General features: G+C 41.5%; 1 protein-coding gene across 5 annotated transcripts in view; it reads right to left on the bottom strand.

The window, feature by feature from the left end:
- PIK3C2A (phosphatidylinositol-4-phosphate 3-kinase catalytic subunit type 2 alpha) overlaps positions 1-17,232 on the bottom strand; it is a 101,838-nt gene that overhangs the window by 61,402 nt on the left and 23,204 nt on the right. For all 5 annotated transcript variants that reach the window (XM_077321617.1, XM_077321616.1, XM_077321618.1 and 2 more), the window contains exon 2: positions 519-1,680. In XM_077321617.1, the coding sequence (XP_077177732.1) occupies positions 519-1,616 (1,098 nt within the window). In that variant the 5' untranslated portion in view covers positions 1,617-1,680. The remainder of the gene's footprint in view (positions 1-518; positions 1,681-17,232) is intronic.

Below are 17,232 nucleotides of genomic sequence, written 5' to 3'. Positions count from 1 at the left end.
CCGGGAACCCTCAATTGATCTATTAATGGAAATTCTCTTGATGTTATGCTGATGTTATACCTTGATACTTTTCTCTATTTTATATTTAGAAAATTTGACAGCAGTACTTTAAAAAGACCAGTTAAGAATTTTTCTTTTATCCTAATATTTACTTTATTTGTACCCCACATTCTCAACTTTAGGCAGCTTTTAGCAATAAGAACAATAAAACCACCACATCAGTGCCCGGACTGGGATGGCTTAGCCTATCCTTATCTCACCAGATTTTGTCAGGGCAGCCCTGGCTAGCATTTACAAAGGAAGTCCAGGGTTGCTACACAGGCAAACCTCCTTTGTTTGTTGCTTTGATAACAGTATAGGGGTTATCATAGGTCAGGTACAACTTGACAGCACTTTACACACCCACACATACCAATAATAATTTTTAAGTAGAACAAGAGAAAGACCGTTACTTTTTGGCCAGCTTACAAGCTTTGGCAATGATAAATTTCAGTTTCAAATTTTGGAATAAATTTTACCTGTGATGACTGGCCCTGCACCTTAGCAAGTTGAGTGCGAATGTTTAAAGACCGACTTCTTGTAACTGTAGCCCCAGAAGTAGATTTCCCACTAACTTTTCTTTCAAGAAGGCATTTTCCTGTGGATTTCTCTTGTTGCAGAACAGCATCCCAAGGATCTTCAACCACTATGCTACAAGTCACCTTTCCAGAATCTTCTTCGGTGTACAAAATATCAACACTGTCTACTTTTGGTTTACTTAAAGGATCCAAATCCAACCAATCAAATTTACTAATATCACTGGTGTTTTCGGAAGTTGGCAAAGTAATTGTAGACTTAACATCAGTCACTTCTAAGTCTGTGCTTGTTCTTCCAGTTTTTAGAAATTCAGAAGTGCTTGCTATCTTATCAAATACTTTTGCCATTTCAGGTGTAAGGGTTGAATGATATCCAGGCAAACTTCCTTGTGGATGGAAAGCTGTGGCAGCTGGCAGTGGATACGAAATATACTGTGACCTCTCTGGAAGACCAAGATAAACAGGCTTTGTAGACTGGTAAGTGGACATACCTGGGTGGAAGCCATTCTGAAAGATACCAACTTGTTTACTGTAAGAAGATGCAGAGTAAATCGAAGGTACAGTGCAAGCTGAAGGCCCAGGCAACCCAGATGTCCACTGAACAGCAGAGCTAGTGTAAAATTGTGAGAATGATGGACTCACAATAGGAGCTGGTGGCAACATAGGTGGTTTGCTGGCTTCAAAGGTGTCCTCCAGCAGTAATTTCTCTAGCTCAGCATGAGTAATTTTATCTATGTCGATGGCATTCAACTTTTCATCTATTGTTTTCTTGACATCAGATTCTGGAAACACCATTAGATCATAGTCCTGTTTCCTGCGGGACTGTACACTTGGCCAGGAACTGCTTAAAGCACCAATGCTTTGCCTATTACAAGCTACCACTTTCTCTTTTTGCATCTTAGCCAGAGCCTCCGCTTCCATTTGCAAAGCTTCTTCTTTGTCCACTTCTTTTGCCTTTGCTGTGCCCGGAGATGGTGATAGACTTTGTTTGAATTCATTGCTGTTAGCTATCTGGGCCATACCGTGAAAGCAGATGTCCATTAAGAGACTCACACTTTTTCAGAAATCTTTAGTCTGAGAATGTTTAAATGCAGATTTAGCACCACTGGAGGAGAAAAGAAAAACTCATTTTAAAACATATTCACTTGATGAATCTACCATTGATGTATCTACCATTAATTTGTAAATTTCTAAATCTCATGCCTGAATAACTATTTCTAATACAAAATTTAAGTCCAATGGTACCTCTAAGACCTCTATATACTCGCATATAAGCCTAGTTCTTCAGCACCTTTTTCACACTGAAAAAGCCCTCCTCAGCTTATACGCGGGTATATACGGTAATTGAAATAAAAACTTGCTCCAGCTAGCCAGTCGTTGCATTGCCTTTTGCAAATGCGTACTGCAAGCTGAGCTTGCTCTGGCAGCTTGTAGGACATCAATGGTTTGACTGAGGGACTCTGATCTTTTTTTCCTTTTTCCTTCAATGGCAAAAGGAATGGCAATGCTGGATGGGAGAGCCTGCGATGATGCAGCATTTCCCACCCTTGGCTTATATGCGAGTCAATAAGTTTGTCCAGATTTTGTGGTAAAATTAGGTGCCTCGGCTTATATTTGGGTCGGCTTATATGCAAGTATATTTTATTCAACTTGTAAGCTTTCATGTGCACAGAACAATTTGTCTCATTTCACCATCCATATGAAAATTTATACCTTTAATAAAACTTTGTTGGTCTTAAAGGAGACATAGGACTCAGATTTTGTTCTGCTGCTTCAGACCAAAATGGCTCCCCACTTGAATCTACTTCCAATTCACTTTTTTTTTCAATTATATTTTGCTTTGCTCATGAAGATCCACATACTGTGGCACAAGACATCAGTGCCACAGCTACTGCTTGCCTTGTTTCTCACACCAATTACATATGCAATTAATATATTCCAAAATAATTTCTGTGCTATCAGATGCACCACAGCAGCTGGAATATCTTGGAAAATAGGGGCCACAAAATGCAGGCATTACCAGTTCACTATGAATACAGCTAGAAAGCCTTACTACCTCCTTCCCAATTGTTCACATCTAATCTTGTGTGCCAGAATAGGTGGTTTATTCACACTCTTACAGACATTGTCTGGGCAAGTGGCCAATACTAAGACCTTAGCTTGCCTTCAGTGCTAGTGCAAGCCAGCTTCATCACATTACTATTATCTGAGCGGATGAACCCATGAGACTGGAATCAGACAACCATTTGGGTAACAGGAGAGACAGAATGGTGTTACCACAGAAGGGTGCCTTACACAATTTCACACATAGAATCCCATCACTGGACTTCGAGCAGGTTGGTGCACACAGAAACCAGCCTGGCAGAGACTGACTATGGAGTCAGTAAGGCCCATTAGAAAACCTAGGAAAGCCTGGCTAGATCTCCATATTGTTCAGGCTTGACTAGAAGCAAACATACCTTCTTTTTCTGTCTCTTACTTCCTGAAACTTGCCCAACTGACTTAGCTAAATGTGAACATTATGGGAAAGCTCCCCTCCCAGCCAAAACAATCAGACTGTCAATAGAAAAGGAATATTACCTCAGAAACTAACTGGACCTACTTCTGTCTATCCCCAGTGTTGTCTCCTTACCCCAAACTGTCTATTTGTTTAGTGTAGTAACACCTCTCTTGTCCAACAACTCCTACTGTGTTCTCCGAAGAACCCTTCCTAATTAGACAATACAGGCCATTAAGAACACTTTAGTAACCATATTCCTCAAATTCCAAGCTAGAGATGTTTAATCACTTCAGAATACACCTAGCCAAGGTACTATTCAATAGATGTATATGTCACAACCCCATTCCTTCCACTTGAGTGACATCACATGCCAGCGAACCTATCATATATGTCTATAACTCAATCAATCACTTACATAACATTGTACCACCCCATGGGCAGTCTAGGGGATGGCCTGGGAATTTCAAACATTATATCAATCCTTGCACAACCCCAAATGTGTGCTCTCTGTGTGCTGCACCCAACGTCACTTCTTGGAGAAGGTGCTGGTCGCTGTCTGCATCTCTCCCTCTGGATTCTTCTATCTACAGGACAGGTGTAATACAAGTTTCATTTCCCCTTTTTCTTCCTTAAAACTTCCTTAGAAATCAGAGCATGGTAAAGGGTTGTGTACATGGTTGTAATGTAGTATTCTCCTTTTATTTCATTTTTTATTATAGTATTTTCAATAAATATTTTATTTTTATTTCTGGACTACTTTGTAAGGGCTTCCCCTAAGGAATTGGAATCCTGTATACACACAGGAAAAGATCTCAGTTATCCCCCTATCACTCTGCTAATTCCCCAAATTAAGAGCAGTTCAGGTAACAAGGAGGAATGCACCTGTTAAACCAACATTGTCAATATACCTTCTCAATGCTGATAATAAAAGCAATGGACTATGCACACATGGCTGTATTCTAGGACAATAATTACTTATTTGTCTAAGTTACTGTAGTACAAAAGTCTTAATATTTCATTTAATTAATGCTAAAGGATTCTTCTTCGTTTGGTGAAGCTTTATTGCAACAAAATTTAATTTCAGTTACTTGATATTCAAGGAATGCAAGTATTCATCAGTCATGTTCATTCCATTTAATTAGTACAACCAGACACATTTGCTATTCCACTCTTTCAAAATCGAGTAGATGAGATAGGGACAACTAAATTCTCAAAGCAAGAAAGACTGCAAGTAAAATTATCCAGGCTTCCTAATTCCAATTCTTAGTCATAACTACCAGACCCTATACAGTACAACTTAGAAAGAACAGAAAGCACCAGTATAATAATCCAGGTTGTACAGTACAGGGTCTGGTAGTTTGAATTAAGAACTGGAATTAGGTACCTGGATAATTTTACTTGCAGTCCTTCTTGATTTTTTCCAAATCAAGTAAATGAGATAGGGACCACTCACAATATGTTCATGCAGGATTAAAGCATCTTGAAAAGATTCCAATAAGTCTGCTAGTTTTATTGGCAAATAGTACATATTTTCTGTTATAAACTGTTACTTAATTTGTTTCCTTTAAACTTCCAGATATTGAATTCTGCACCACTCATTAAGTTAGCAGTTTTGAATATGCATTATTTTACCTGACCCTATCTACAAGCAACCTCCCTATGTAGCTGTTACTTGTTAGTTAAAGGGTGTAAGTTTAATAATAAATAAAGGTAGCTTTAATCTAAAATATAACCCCTCTCCAAATGCAATTCCAATAATTTGATTTCCTCGCACATGCCAAGTACCATAATATCACGGCCTGACAAATCCCAGTTACCATGGCACCTAGACATTTCACTGTGGTTCCTACTGGTGTTTTTGTGTCAATAGTTAGAAAAAAAGGATAATCTATAACAGTGGTCCCCAACCCGCGGCCCGGTGCCAGGCCGCAAAGGCCTTGGTGCCGGGCCGCGGCTCCTTCTTCCCTCCCCCCCGAAACCAGAAGCTCGCCAGGCCGCGAGCAAATCGGCTGCCAAAGCGGCCGATTAGCTTGCGGCCTGGGGAGCTTCTCGCTTCGGGAGGGGAGGGACGAGAAGCTTGCCGAGCTGCAAGCTAATCGGCCGCTAAAAGCTCACGGCCCGGAGGGGCTGGGAGGGGGAGCCGTGGCTGCCGGCATGGCAGCACCGCGCACACGCGTTTGCGCCCCTGCTGGGCGCAAACGCATGTGCACGGCAGTCCGCGCAGGCGCGTTTGCACTGGGGCTGCCGCGCGTCCGCGGGCCCCCGGGCCGCCCTCTCCCCCCACTACACCGCAGCGGTCCGCAGCGAGCTTAAGCTTGCGGACCGCTGATCTATAAGACTGACAACTGAAATACAAGTCTGGCTCCTAAATTTTAGGTCTATCTTTTAGAACCAACCAAATACATTTTGTCAATGCTTCCATTAAATATAGCTGTGAGCATCTCCATTCAACATAAATTCATAAGAAAGTGAGAAAGATAGGGCAAGGTTGCCAGAAAGTGAAGCAGTCAAACAATACCGAGTCATAGTGCAGTCTTACTCACAATGCCACTACTTGCAACCACAACTTTCATATGGCCCTTTCATCTGAAAAATGATAAGGCTCTGCCAGACTCATCTTGTCAGAAATTCTCCTTTTGCTGTTGGTAATAAGAGTCTGCTAGCAAGGCATTCTGCCAACCAATACCTCCCCCCTCTTTCCCAATACTCTGCTCTCAAGGTGGGAACTGTCATATCAAAAAGATCGAAGTGTGACAGACTATAGCCTGTGACAGATGGGAAATGCTGCTGTTGTACGTCAGACGCAGCAGCAACACAAAGAATACAAACATTAACTTTCAAAGGAAAAGCTTGTCCCTGCAGTTTAGAAATATTCACAATGAGCCTAGGCAGTAATCCTAACTCATGAAGGGAAGCAACATGTTAGGCAGACTTTCCCAAAATACACTAAGCAGCTGCAGCTCCACAGCGGCCAAATAGCACAGGACACCTTCCATGGACTGGCTGGAACTAAAAGTGGCTGGGCTGGAACAAAAAAAAAAAACTTTACCAGAAGTGACATCTGCTGTCCTAAGAGAAAGGCCTATCCCAGTGGACAGGTTTTTTAAAAGCCACTGGCCAAAGGATGGCAGGGAAGACTGAAGTGAAGGCTGAAGATGCAGGTGACAGATGTAGAAGTGGCAGGGCCAAGCAAGCCTCTGATCTGGGGACTGACCAGGAGAGCTGGCCAGAAGCCCAAGTAGGGCTACCAGTCAGAGTAGGATGACAGGAAAGGCAAGGGAAGCGGGTAGGACAACCACAGAAGAAAGAACTGTTTGGGGGGGAACATTTCAGGGGCATGGTGCCCTGAGTGGGTCAAGAGACTCTGGCATAGGGATGGATAAGACACTGGGAAGGCACAGAGATTTAGTACAGCATTGCATATATCAGTGGTAGCCATGGTCGGTAGTCTGGGAAGAAAATCTTGCAAACCAGAACAAAAGATACCTTGTAGGAAGCCACAGCAAGGTGTGACAGCAGCACTTATTCTCAAAAGCCATTTCCCCACATCAATGAATGATTGTGCCCTGGTGACTGCCCCAGCTGAAAAAGAGATGAAGTCTTTCCAAGAGCCTTGATACTGGGTACAAAATGATTTCATTATAAACCATTGATTATAGCAGTGGTTCTCAACCTGGGGGTCGGGACTCCTTTGGGGGTCGAATTACCCTTTCACAGGGGTCGCGGCAGGACACGCAGCTTGGCTGGGGGAGCACTGCCACTGTTGCTGCTCCTCCTGGAGGTAACCGTGCTTAGCCGCCAGCCACTCCAGCAGTGCCTCCAGCACAGCGCAGCCACTCCAGGTAGTGGAGCAGCTTGGCAGGACAAGAGGCAAAACTGAATTGAGAAGCCCCGGAAAAAAACCTATTTACAGACAATCATGAACAATGGATCTTCATGCCATTGGTCAGTTTCGGTTTCATTTCTGTGAAAGAACACTTGCATAATTTTATGGTTGGGGTTCACCACTACATGAGGAACTGTATTAAAGGGTTGCCGCATTAGGAAGGTTGAGAACCACTGGATTATAGTAATGAAGAATCAAATATGTCCTCCTTTAACAATATAAAAGCCAGCAGGTAATCAGATGTCTACCTCACACAAAGTGGACCTCATGGTTCCTTGAAGACAAATTCAGGAGGGTCGCCATGTAGATCTGAGGAAGCAGAACAAAGTTTTGATTCTAGTGGCATCCTTCAGACCAACAAAGTCTTATTCAAGGTATACGTTTTCATGTACATGTGTATGCACATGAAAGCTTATACCCTGAATACAACTTGGCGGGTCTTAAGAGTGCTGCTGGACTCAAACTTTGCTAAAGTAGAGCAGGGGGAAAAATTACACAATTTATACCCCAACTTTCTGGCCTCATAAAGGTCCCCAAACAGCTGACAAACTATAAAATGTATAATGAGATTACATTTTAAAACCATGACCCTTTTCCCAACATCATTAAAACAATTAAAAACAAGGCTACATAGGAAGACCTAAAAACAACAACTCCAATACTGGGATAGAGGGATAACTGAAAGAATTTATTTATTTATAGTTGGATTTATATACCGCTGTTCGCCAAAAGGTCTCACGGCGGTTCACAATAAAATATAAAATCAAAGAAAATCACATAAAACCCCATAAATACCCTGTTATTGCAATAAAAAGATGGCATTCTATTCTATAACTCTCCCCACTTTCCCCGCTTGTTCAGAGAGAGGTTGGACATTAATTCTGTAAGAGAGAGAGGAAAGAAAAACTAGCTGATGGATTACGGATCTTGGATGGAGCCCGGGCTCTGTCCTGGCCTCAACGAAAGGCCTGGGGGAAGAGCTGTCTTACAGGCCCTGTGGAAAGATGGGACTCAAACCTGGGTCTCCCAGAAGCCATTCCTTCCCTTAAGATGCATCCCCAATGAAGAACAGTGGAAAATAAGCAGAGCTGAACCTCCATTCTACAGAGATCTAGGGTTTTATTATGTTACATCATTACCCAAACCACAGCATAATGTTAAAACACAACAGAACCCGAATCTTGAGAAGTGTGATGAACTGAGACTATCCCAGGAACTGGCTGTGTATTGACACAATACTCCTGTGTCAATCCTTAGTGTCTGTTCTTTTTGTTGCTGCTGTTAAGTTTAGCTGGTCATACAAAATGACCCCTACACTACACCCATTTTAATGGGGTTAGGAAAGAAATCACACAACACAGTACAGTATTTGCCTTGAAAACTGTGACATCATACTGTTTCCTAACACTCTGCCTAGCAGTACTCAAAGCCTCCCTACAGACTATGGGGTCTTCCTACATCAGAAGGACTCTTGGCTCCATCAAAAGAAGGCTCCATATTTCACTGGAGAGAGGTTGGCCACTGAAACAAAAAATTGATGAGCACATTCAAGTCATCATTCCATGCTTCAAATACAAATCCACACCTTGCTTCCATACCAAGGATTTCCCATATTTGAACCACCCAACTGGTGCAGGGTTTTTAAGCATTTCCACATATCATTTGTCAACAGACTATTAACAACTCATTCTCTCCACTGGTTCTTTTTTTAAAAAGCTGTTAACATAACATATCCTGGCAGGATACTATGAGCAGGAACAGTTTCTCCTGCCTGAAGGGGAAACAGCTCAAGTGAAGGCCTTCTGTAAAGAGTTTATTAGTTACCCTTTTCCTTTGTTGAGGACCAGAAAGGGGCGGTTCTGGCAACAATTAGCATAACAGAAGAGTACTGCCTGCCTTTTAGACAGAAGGGAGGGGCTTGTTGGAAGCCCTGCAAATAAGAAATGCTTTATAAAGATAGTTAACAGTATTACATAATTCCCATCCAGAGTTACTCATGCTCTTTCAAGGCTAAACAAAATAGTAGGCAACACCGTAGGGAACACTGGGAGGCTGGAAGGGATCATCAGAGGAGTCTGCAAATATGTGAAGATTTTTAAAAATGATTTTGAAAAGGCATTGTGTTATTTATTTCTCTGCAGCATTACATTATCCCTGCTTCTTAAAATAAAACATAGCCTAGGGGAGGACTTCAGGGAACATAAGTGAAAGGAAACTCAGGAGCAAAACCAGAGGGAACAGATTACCTGGCCTGGGTTTCCCAACCACAGCACTGAAGTACCATGCAGTATTGGTCCCTCAATGGTACCACAGTGTGGGTTTTTTCACAATCACCCTCCTTTTAAAAGGGATTGATGAACAGATCCTACCAAATAACATATTTTTTGTTCAATTATTTATTTAGGGAAGTCAGTTCTCAAATACTAGGGCCTTAGGAACAACAAAGGACACTGCGGAACTGTGATCTTGCCACAAGTTTAACTTGTATTCAGAACCAAGTGAATTTTCTCTCTCTTTCATTTCACAAGGCTTTTTGCCTCTGGCAGGAAACTGAGGGACTCCAGTTGTAATCAACAGCAAATTATTTCATTTTGCATATTTTTTATTAATCAAGTGTGCTGTTGTACATATACATATACTTTTACATATTGGCACAAACTATGATTTGAAAAATGAGATTCTCCATGTTGAAAATGGAACATTTATAGTAGTACTTCTGGAAATATAACTCAATACCAATCAAAGGTCTTCTACACAGGATGTCTTTCTAGACAGTTTAATGCTTTGGGGGAAGGCTTGCCCCCCATTACCCCCAGCATCATGGCGCATTCAGGCACCTCCAGTGTTTTCCTGATTTTTCTCCAAACTTTTCCAAGCCTGATTTCAAGGCAGGTAAAAACTTACAACATACATGATAAAAGCAGTTTGAAACCATTAAAATAATCTCCAGAGCTAATACATACAAAGACATAGGAACAGCAATTAAAACACTGAACAGGCAGTAGGGATCATAGAGGGAATGCCAAATGAAACAAAGCAGCCTTCACCTTCTGCCAGAAGAGGTCAGCAGATAGACAAGTCTCACAGAAGAAGAAGAGCTGGCGTTTTTTATACTCTGCTTTTCAGGACCCAAAGGAGTCCCAAAGTGGCTTACAAACACCTTTTCTTTCCTCTCCCCAAAACAGACTCCAGGGCTTGGGTGTCATCTGTCTAACCTTAGAAGTTTACTTCATGCATCCCCTAGAAAACCTAGGAAACAACTGCAAATGATCTATTCTAGCCTTTTCTCTGTTCATTTGGAGTAACTAACAAAATGTCACATGGCACTGCCATCTATATAATGCAAACATCAGCTCTGACCAAGTATTGTCACCTAGTTCATTGATATCTGATATTTCTCAACACAGCATGTGGTAAAAGCAGAAGTGTTCAGTTTTGATTGGAAAGACCAGAATTCAAATCCCCACTAAATCAGGAAGCTAATTAAGTCACCTTGGGCATAGCTAGTGGTGGTGACAGCATTCCAGTTGAACTATTCAAAATCTTAAAAGACGATGCAGTAAAATTGCTACACTCAATATGCCAGCAAATTTGGAAAACTCAACAATGGCCACAGGATTGGAAAAGGTCAGTTTACATTCCAATCCCAAAGAAGGGCAATGCCAAAGAATGTTCAAACTACCACACCATTGCACTCATTTCTCATGCTAGCAAAGTTATGCTCAAAATCCTACAAGCTAGGCTCCAGCAATATGTGGACCGAAAACTTCCAGAAGTACAGGCAGGATTTCGAAGAGGCAGAGGAACTAGAGATCAAATTGCCAACATACGCTGGATCATGGAGAAAGCTAGGGAGTTCCAGAAGAACATCTACTTCTGCTTCACTGACTATGCTAAAGCCTTTGATTGTGTGGAGCACAACAAATTGTGGCAAGTTCTTAAAGTGATGGGAATACCAGAGCATCTTATTTGTCTCTTGAGAAACTTATATGCAGGTCAAGAAGCAACAGTGAGAACTGAACATGGAATCACTGATTGGTTCAAAATTGAGAAAGGAGTTCAACAAGGCTGTATACTGTCGCCTTGCCTATTTAACTTGTATGCAGAGCACATCATGAGAAAGGCGGGATTAGAGGAATCACAAATTGGGATCAAGACTGCAGGGAGAAATATTAACAACCTCAGATATGCAGATGATACCACTCTAATGGCAGAAAGTGAAGAGGAACTAAAGAGCCTGTTGATGCGGGTGAAGGAGGAGAGTGCAAAAGTTGGCTTGAAACTCAACATCAAGAAAACAAAGATCATGGCATCCGGCCCTCTCAATTCCTGGCAAATAGATGGGGAAGAAATGGAGATAGTGACAGATTTTATTTTACTGGGCTCCAAGATCACTGCAGATGGGGACTGCAGCAAAGAAATTAAAAGACGCTTGCTCCTGGGGAGGAAAGCTATGGCAAATCTAGACAGCATGCTAAAAAGCACCCTGCCAACATAAGTGCGTTTAGTCAAGGCTATGATATTCCCAGTTGCAATGTATGGCTGCGAAAGTTGGACCATAAGGAAGGGCGTCAAAGAATTTAGGTTTTTGAACTCTGCTGCTGGAGAAGACTCTTGCGAGTCCCTTGGACTGCAAGGCAAACAAATGAGTCAGTCCTAGAGGAGATCAGCTCAGACTGCTCCTTAGAAGGCCAGATCCTGAAGATGAAACTCAAATACTTTGGCCACCTCATGAGAAGGAAGGACTCCCTGGAGAAGAGCCTAATGCTGGAAGCGATTGAGGGTAAAAGAAGAAGGGGACGACAGAGAATGAGGTGGCTGGATGGAGTCACTGAAGCAGTAGGTGCAAACTTAAATGGACTCCGGGGAATGGTAGAGGACAGGAAGGCCTGGAGGATCATTATCCATGCGGTTGCGAATGGTCGGACACGACTTCGCACCTAACAACAAAAATATCATACCCTCAGCCTTTTATACATTAGTAGAGATCTGCAATACTTGCAGGGAGATTCCCTCCCCTTCATTGCTGCCAGGCCAGCACAGTTCCCAGCAAATTCCCCCATATGTAATGGTTGAAGAAGTTTTGTTTCACTGTACCTGAAGAAGTTTACTTGCATACACTGATTAAAACTTGGTTTTAGGTTCCACTGTTCATTTAAACCAGAGGTAACAAACCTTTCAGTGTTAATGTTCCTAACCACACCTGTAGCTATTTCAGCAGGCGTGGTTTGCTATGTCATAGTCCTGCAGACCTTTGAAAACAGGCATAGACTAAAAGAGTCCTAATGCTGAAAAGTTTGCACTGCCCTCTTAACCAAAGTTATCCCCATCTGACTCCACTGAAGTCAACTGAGGTCAATTTTCAACTACAATACTTTTTTTTGTCAAAACAGCGTACAACCAAATACAAACTATAAAGGGAATTGACAGGACGTCTTAAATGATTTAAACATACAGAGTTATATTTTTAAGTGATGTCTCTTTGGCTTAAATTTCTTGTTTATTTTTATTGCTGAAACTCAGAAAGTCATAGAATCATAGAGTTGGAAGGGGCCATACAGGCCATCTAGTCCAACCCCCTGCTCAAGTCCTGTATACACTGCAATGGATTTATGCTTAAAAGGTTCTTTTACTTACATCTTTCCATAAATCTACGCACTAACTATTCATTATTTAACTTTTAAAACTCTAGAAAATATTTTACATATCCTCTCTCAACAGGAGGTTTCCTTCTAGGGATTTTTTTCAGATCAATGACTTGTTTTCCTCCTATGATTTAAAACCACCTTCCTAATAAATTCATGAAAAACTTTTTGACATAAAAGTGACTCTGTAAGGATGACAAAACAAATCAGAGTCCAGTGGCACCTTTAAGACCAACAAAGATTTATTCAAGGTGTGAGCTTTCAAGTGCAAGCACTTAAATCTATCCATAAGGATATTGAAGTTTAAGAGTTCTTTAAAATCTATTACAAACTTTTTTAAGTTCTCTAATGAAAGTATTACTGTAGATTACGGTATTCTCCTTTGCTTCTAGCCACATACTAAACTTGTTCCCCTTTTGACAGATTTAAGTGTACGTCTAAATATTTAACAACTTACAATGTTGTTATCTTCAGTAATGTTTTCATAAGAGCTTTAGTGTTATTCTCAGAGGTTTATTCTGCCTTTTTAAATTTAAAGGAAGTCTGGATCGTGCTAAAAGGAAAAACATTTGGAACCACAAATGTGTGTATAAATATAAATAAAAGGGCCATAGTTCTGGAGTAGAGTACATGCTTTGGAATCTGAATGGCCCAAATGTAATCCCGAGTGTCACAAGTTAAAAATTTTTAGGTAGCAGGTCTGGAAAAGCCCTCTGGCTGAAACCTTGGAGAATTATTACCAGTCAATGTAGACAGACTAGGCAATTGATAATTGCTTGTAGACCACTGAACGGGTAGCCAAGTTTTTATCTATAGTAATGACCCACAGGGTAAAGAAGTAAACGTCACTGGCTTAATCTTTTTGTATTTGCTGCTCCCTTGCCTGTTGTAACTTTCCTCACAGTTTTTTAGACTTGTATTACATAACCGATTTATATATAGTTTTATATCGTGAATGCCATTAAAGGTTTTTGTATTGTATTGTTGACAGACTAGGCTAGTTAGACTAATGACCTCAGTATAAGGGGGTCAAGGGGTAAAAAGATCCTGATACCTGCTACTTTTAGCCTACCAATATAAAGAAAACTAAATGCCATTGTCAACTCCCCTAGATTAAGTGTTTTTACATAGGTGAGGCCTCAGGAAAGTTTGGTATTTTTTAAAATTGGCATTCTATGAATAGAATTACTAAAAATAAATACAATACCGTATTCCAATAGTAGGTTTTATACTGTTGCATTTCCATGTAGATTACTGCTAACAACTCCGCTTGCAAGCTGATCAATATATTTATCTGTTATTGCACATATAGTCCACCCTTACCTGGAGGCTCAGGGAGGATTGCAATATTTAAAAACATACATTTAAAACAGTTTAAGACTAATTTCCCAGCACTGTATTTTCTAATAAGGAAAAGGGGGGTGTCACAACAAACAAAATATAGTCTCTAAGATGTAAAATGGTAAGGTAAACTTGGACAGAAAGGCCAACAAATTTTAGATGCTATTCCAGGGCCTCAACCATAAGCCTAGCAAATAACTCTGTTTTACGTGCCTTGCTGAATTGCTCAAGGTCCCACAGGGCCCTGATCTCATTCGGCACAGTGTTCCACCTTTTCAGTCCTGGCCCTAGTTGAGGCCAATTTAATTTCTTTGTGGCCAGGGATGCTGGGGCCGAGATTTTGCTCAGTTGATCTTCAAGTTCTTCGGGGGCTAATGGGAGAGGTGATTCCGCGGACATGAGGGACCCAGATCATTTAGGGCTTTAAAGGTCAGAACCAAAACCTTGCACTTGATCTGGAGCCAGTGCAGCTGGGAGAGCACAGGTCATATATGTGCTCTCCATTGGGCATCCAGGATCATACCCAGAATCTTGACAGTCATCGAAGTTGTTAACTGGACTCTACCAAGGACCAGGAATTGCATTGTCTCAACTGGGGCATGTTGACTGAGCCAGAGAACCTCCATCTTAGCTGGCTTTCACTTCAGCCAATCCATCACAGCTTCCAAACACTTGGTCAAGGACTTTGGGGATTCAGACAGATGTCTGTCCAACAATGGATTCTTGGTGCCATCCACATAAGGGAACAAGCCAAAGTTACTATTCTGTTTTTAATGGTACCTATATCTTATCTTGCTACAAGCACAAACCCTGTACCCACTGGTTTTAGAGAACATATTATTTCTTGACAGCCCTGGAAGGGTTTCCTGATTGAATGGGAGTTAATTTTTTATATACTTTCAAAATGTGTTAAACATTTATTGGGCGATGTATTCATATATGGCAGTGGTCCTCAACCTGCGGGCCGCGGCCCGGTGCCGGGCCGCGAAGGCCATGGCGCCGGGCCGCAGCTCCCTCTCCCCGCCCCCCCCGCAGTAAAAAACTTCCCAGGCCGCAAGCTTGCGGCCCGGGAAGCTACTTACTGCGGGAGGGCGGGGAGAAGGAATCGGGGCCGGGCTGCGCCCGCGCGGCCCAATCCGCAGGCGCGGCCGGCGGGTGCAGCCCGATCCGCGGGCGCGGCTCGCGGGCGCGGCTCGATCCGCGGGCGCGGCCAGAAGCGCGGGCGTGGCCCGCGCGGGCACGGCCCGATGCCCTGCCGGTCCCCAGCCTAATAAAGGTTGGGGACCACTGATATATGGTCATGCTGACCAATTGTTGTTGTTGTTAGGTGCGAAATCGTGTCCGATATTTCTCCCTGCAATCCTGATCCCAATTTGTGACTCATCTAACCCCGCCTTTCTCATGATGTGCTCCGCATACAAGTTAAATAGGCAAGGCGACAGTATACAGCCTTGCCGAACTCCTTTCACAATTTTGAACCAATCAGTGATTCCATGCCCGGTTCTCACTGTTGCTTCTTGACACAATTTGTTGTGCTTCACACAATCAAAGGCTTTAGCATAGAAGCAGAAGTAGATGTTCTTCTGGTACTCCCTAGCTTTCTCCATGATCCAGCGTATGTTGGCAATTTGATTTCTAGTTCCTCTACCTCTTCGAAAACCCAATGCTGACCAATACCACCCCCCCAATAGATAATGATGGGCCTGGCTCCAGATGGGCATGTATACTACTATGCTTCTCAACAATATTATGCATGATCATGGCACTTCTGGGGTTTCTCAAAGCCCAAAGAATGTTTCAGGGGTCCTCAATGGTTAAAAAGTTGAGAAAGGTTGTATTAGAACATTCACATGGAATTAAAAATACCAATATTGGCTTTTAAATATGCATGTTGTCTTTGTATTACAAATGGCTATGCAAACTGGTCAGCTTCTACAATTGAGTAGTAAAAGCAACACCCACAGAGTAACAAAAAGCCTGACACAAAGGACAAAGGAATGTGGTGAATGGAGGACAACATTCCTGGGGACACGCGCACACACACATATATTGAGGATACATTATGAAATGACAGGGAAAATCCAGGGAAAACGGTAACTTTCCTCAGTTCTCTTTTACCGCAGGAATAGCTTTCATTTGTTCATCCAGTATAAAAGACAAGAGGAATATGGGAAAAAAGAGGGAAACCATTTGTAGACAAGTGTATTTATAATCAGTTTCTTCTTTTGAACTGGTATCAAAAGCAACACATTCCCTAATGTATTATAACTAAGAGTGCCTTGTTTATATCTGGTCTTCAGCACACACTAAATATATACACAGATTTCATAAACGCTATTGAGTTCCATTGAGTGACTATAAAGTTAGCACAAACTGGAACCTATATTTTTATCCCTTCCATATTATATTTGGAATCATCTCATAAACTGTTACTATGCCCTGACATGGACAGGCCAGGCAAGCCCAATCTCATCAGACTTTGGAATCTAAGCAGTGTTGACCCAGGCTAGTATTTGGATGGAGACCACTGAGGAACACTAGAGCAATGGCAACCCACCTCTGAATGTCAAACCTAGGATCTCATGGCTATACTACACATGTCACGTGATAATAAATATAATATAGCTGTTACTGTAAAATCATGTACAGTTGCATTTCTCATGCATCTCCAAGCAATGACACTTAGCAAGACCTTTGAAAATAGAAACAGCATTTTAAAAATAAACCAGTAGTATATACAAGTTCAGTATAAGTAGCATCTAGCAATAAGGTATGACACAACTCCTTGTTTCTCTGAAAAAAACTGGACAGATATATATTAGAAGAGATGGGCTAAAAATGTTAACACACACACTATATACGTTACTATAACAGCACCAATTTTAAAAATGTAGTAAATAGTATAAGCCCTTCAGTCTCTTAGAAAGTCTTGTATTGAAGTGGTTGAAGGAGAATGAAGGAATCTGGTCCCCACTCCTCTATTTTGTTAGGATCAAACTCCAGCTAAAAACTCTGCTAATGGCCATCAGTTAGAACAGTGGTTCTCAACCTTCTTAATGCCGCAACCATTTAATACAGTTACTCATGTTGTGGTGACCATAAACCATAAAATTATGCAAGTGTTCTTTCACAGAAATTAAACTGAAAACTGACCAATAGCCTTGAAGATCCATTGTTCATGATTATACATACATATATATATATATATATATATATATATATATATATATATATATATATATATATATATATATATATATATATATATATATATATATATATATA

Source organism: Paroedura picta, chromosome 2 (assembly GCF_049243985.1).
Source record: "Paroedura picta isolate Pp20150507F chromosome 2, Ppicta_v3.0, whole genome shotgun sequence".
NCBI lineage: Eukaryota > Metazoa > Chordata > Lepidosauria > Squamata > Gekkonidae > Paroedura > Paroedura picta.
The sequence above is the reverse complement of the archived record's forward strand: the minus strand, read 5'-3'. Positions and strand labels throughout refer to the sequence as shown.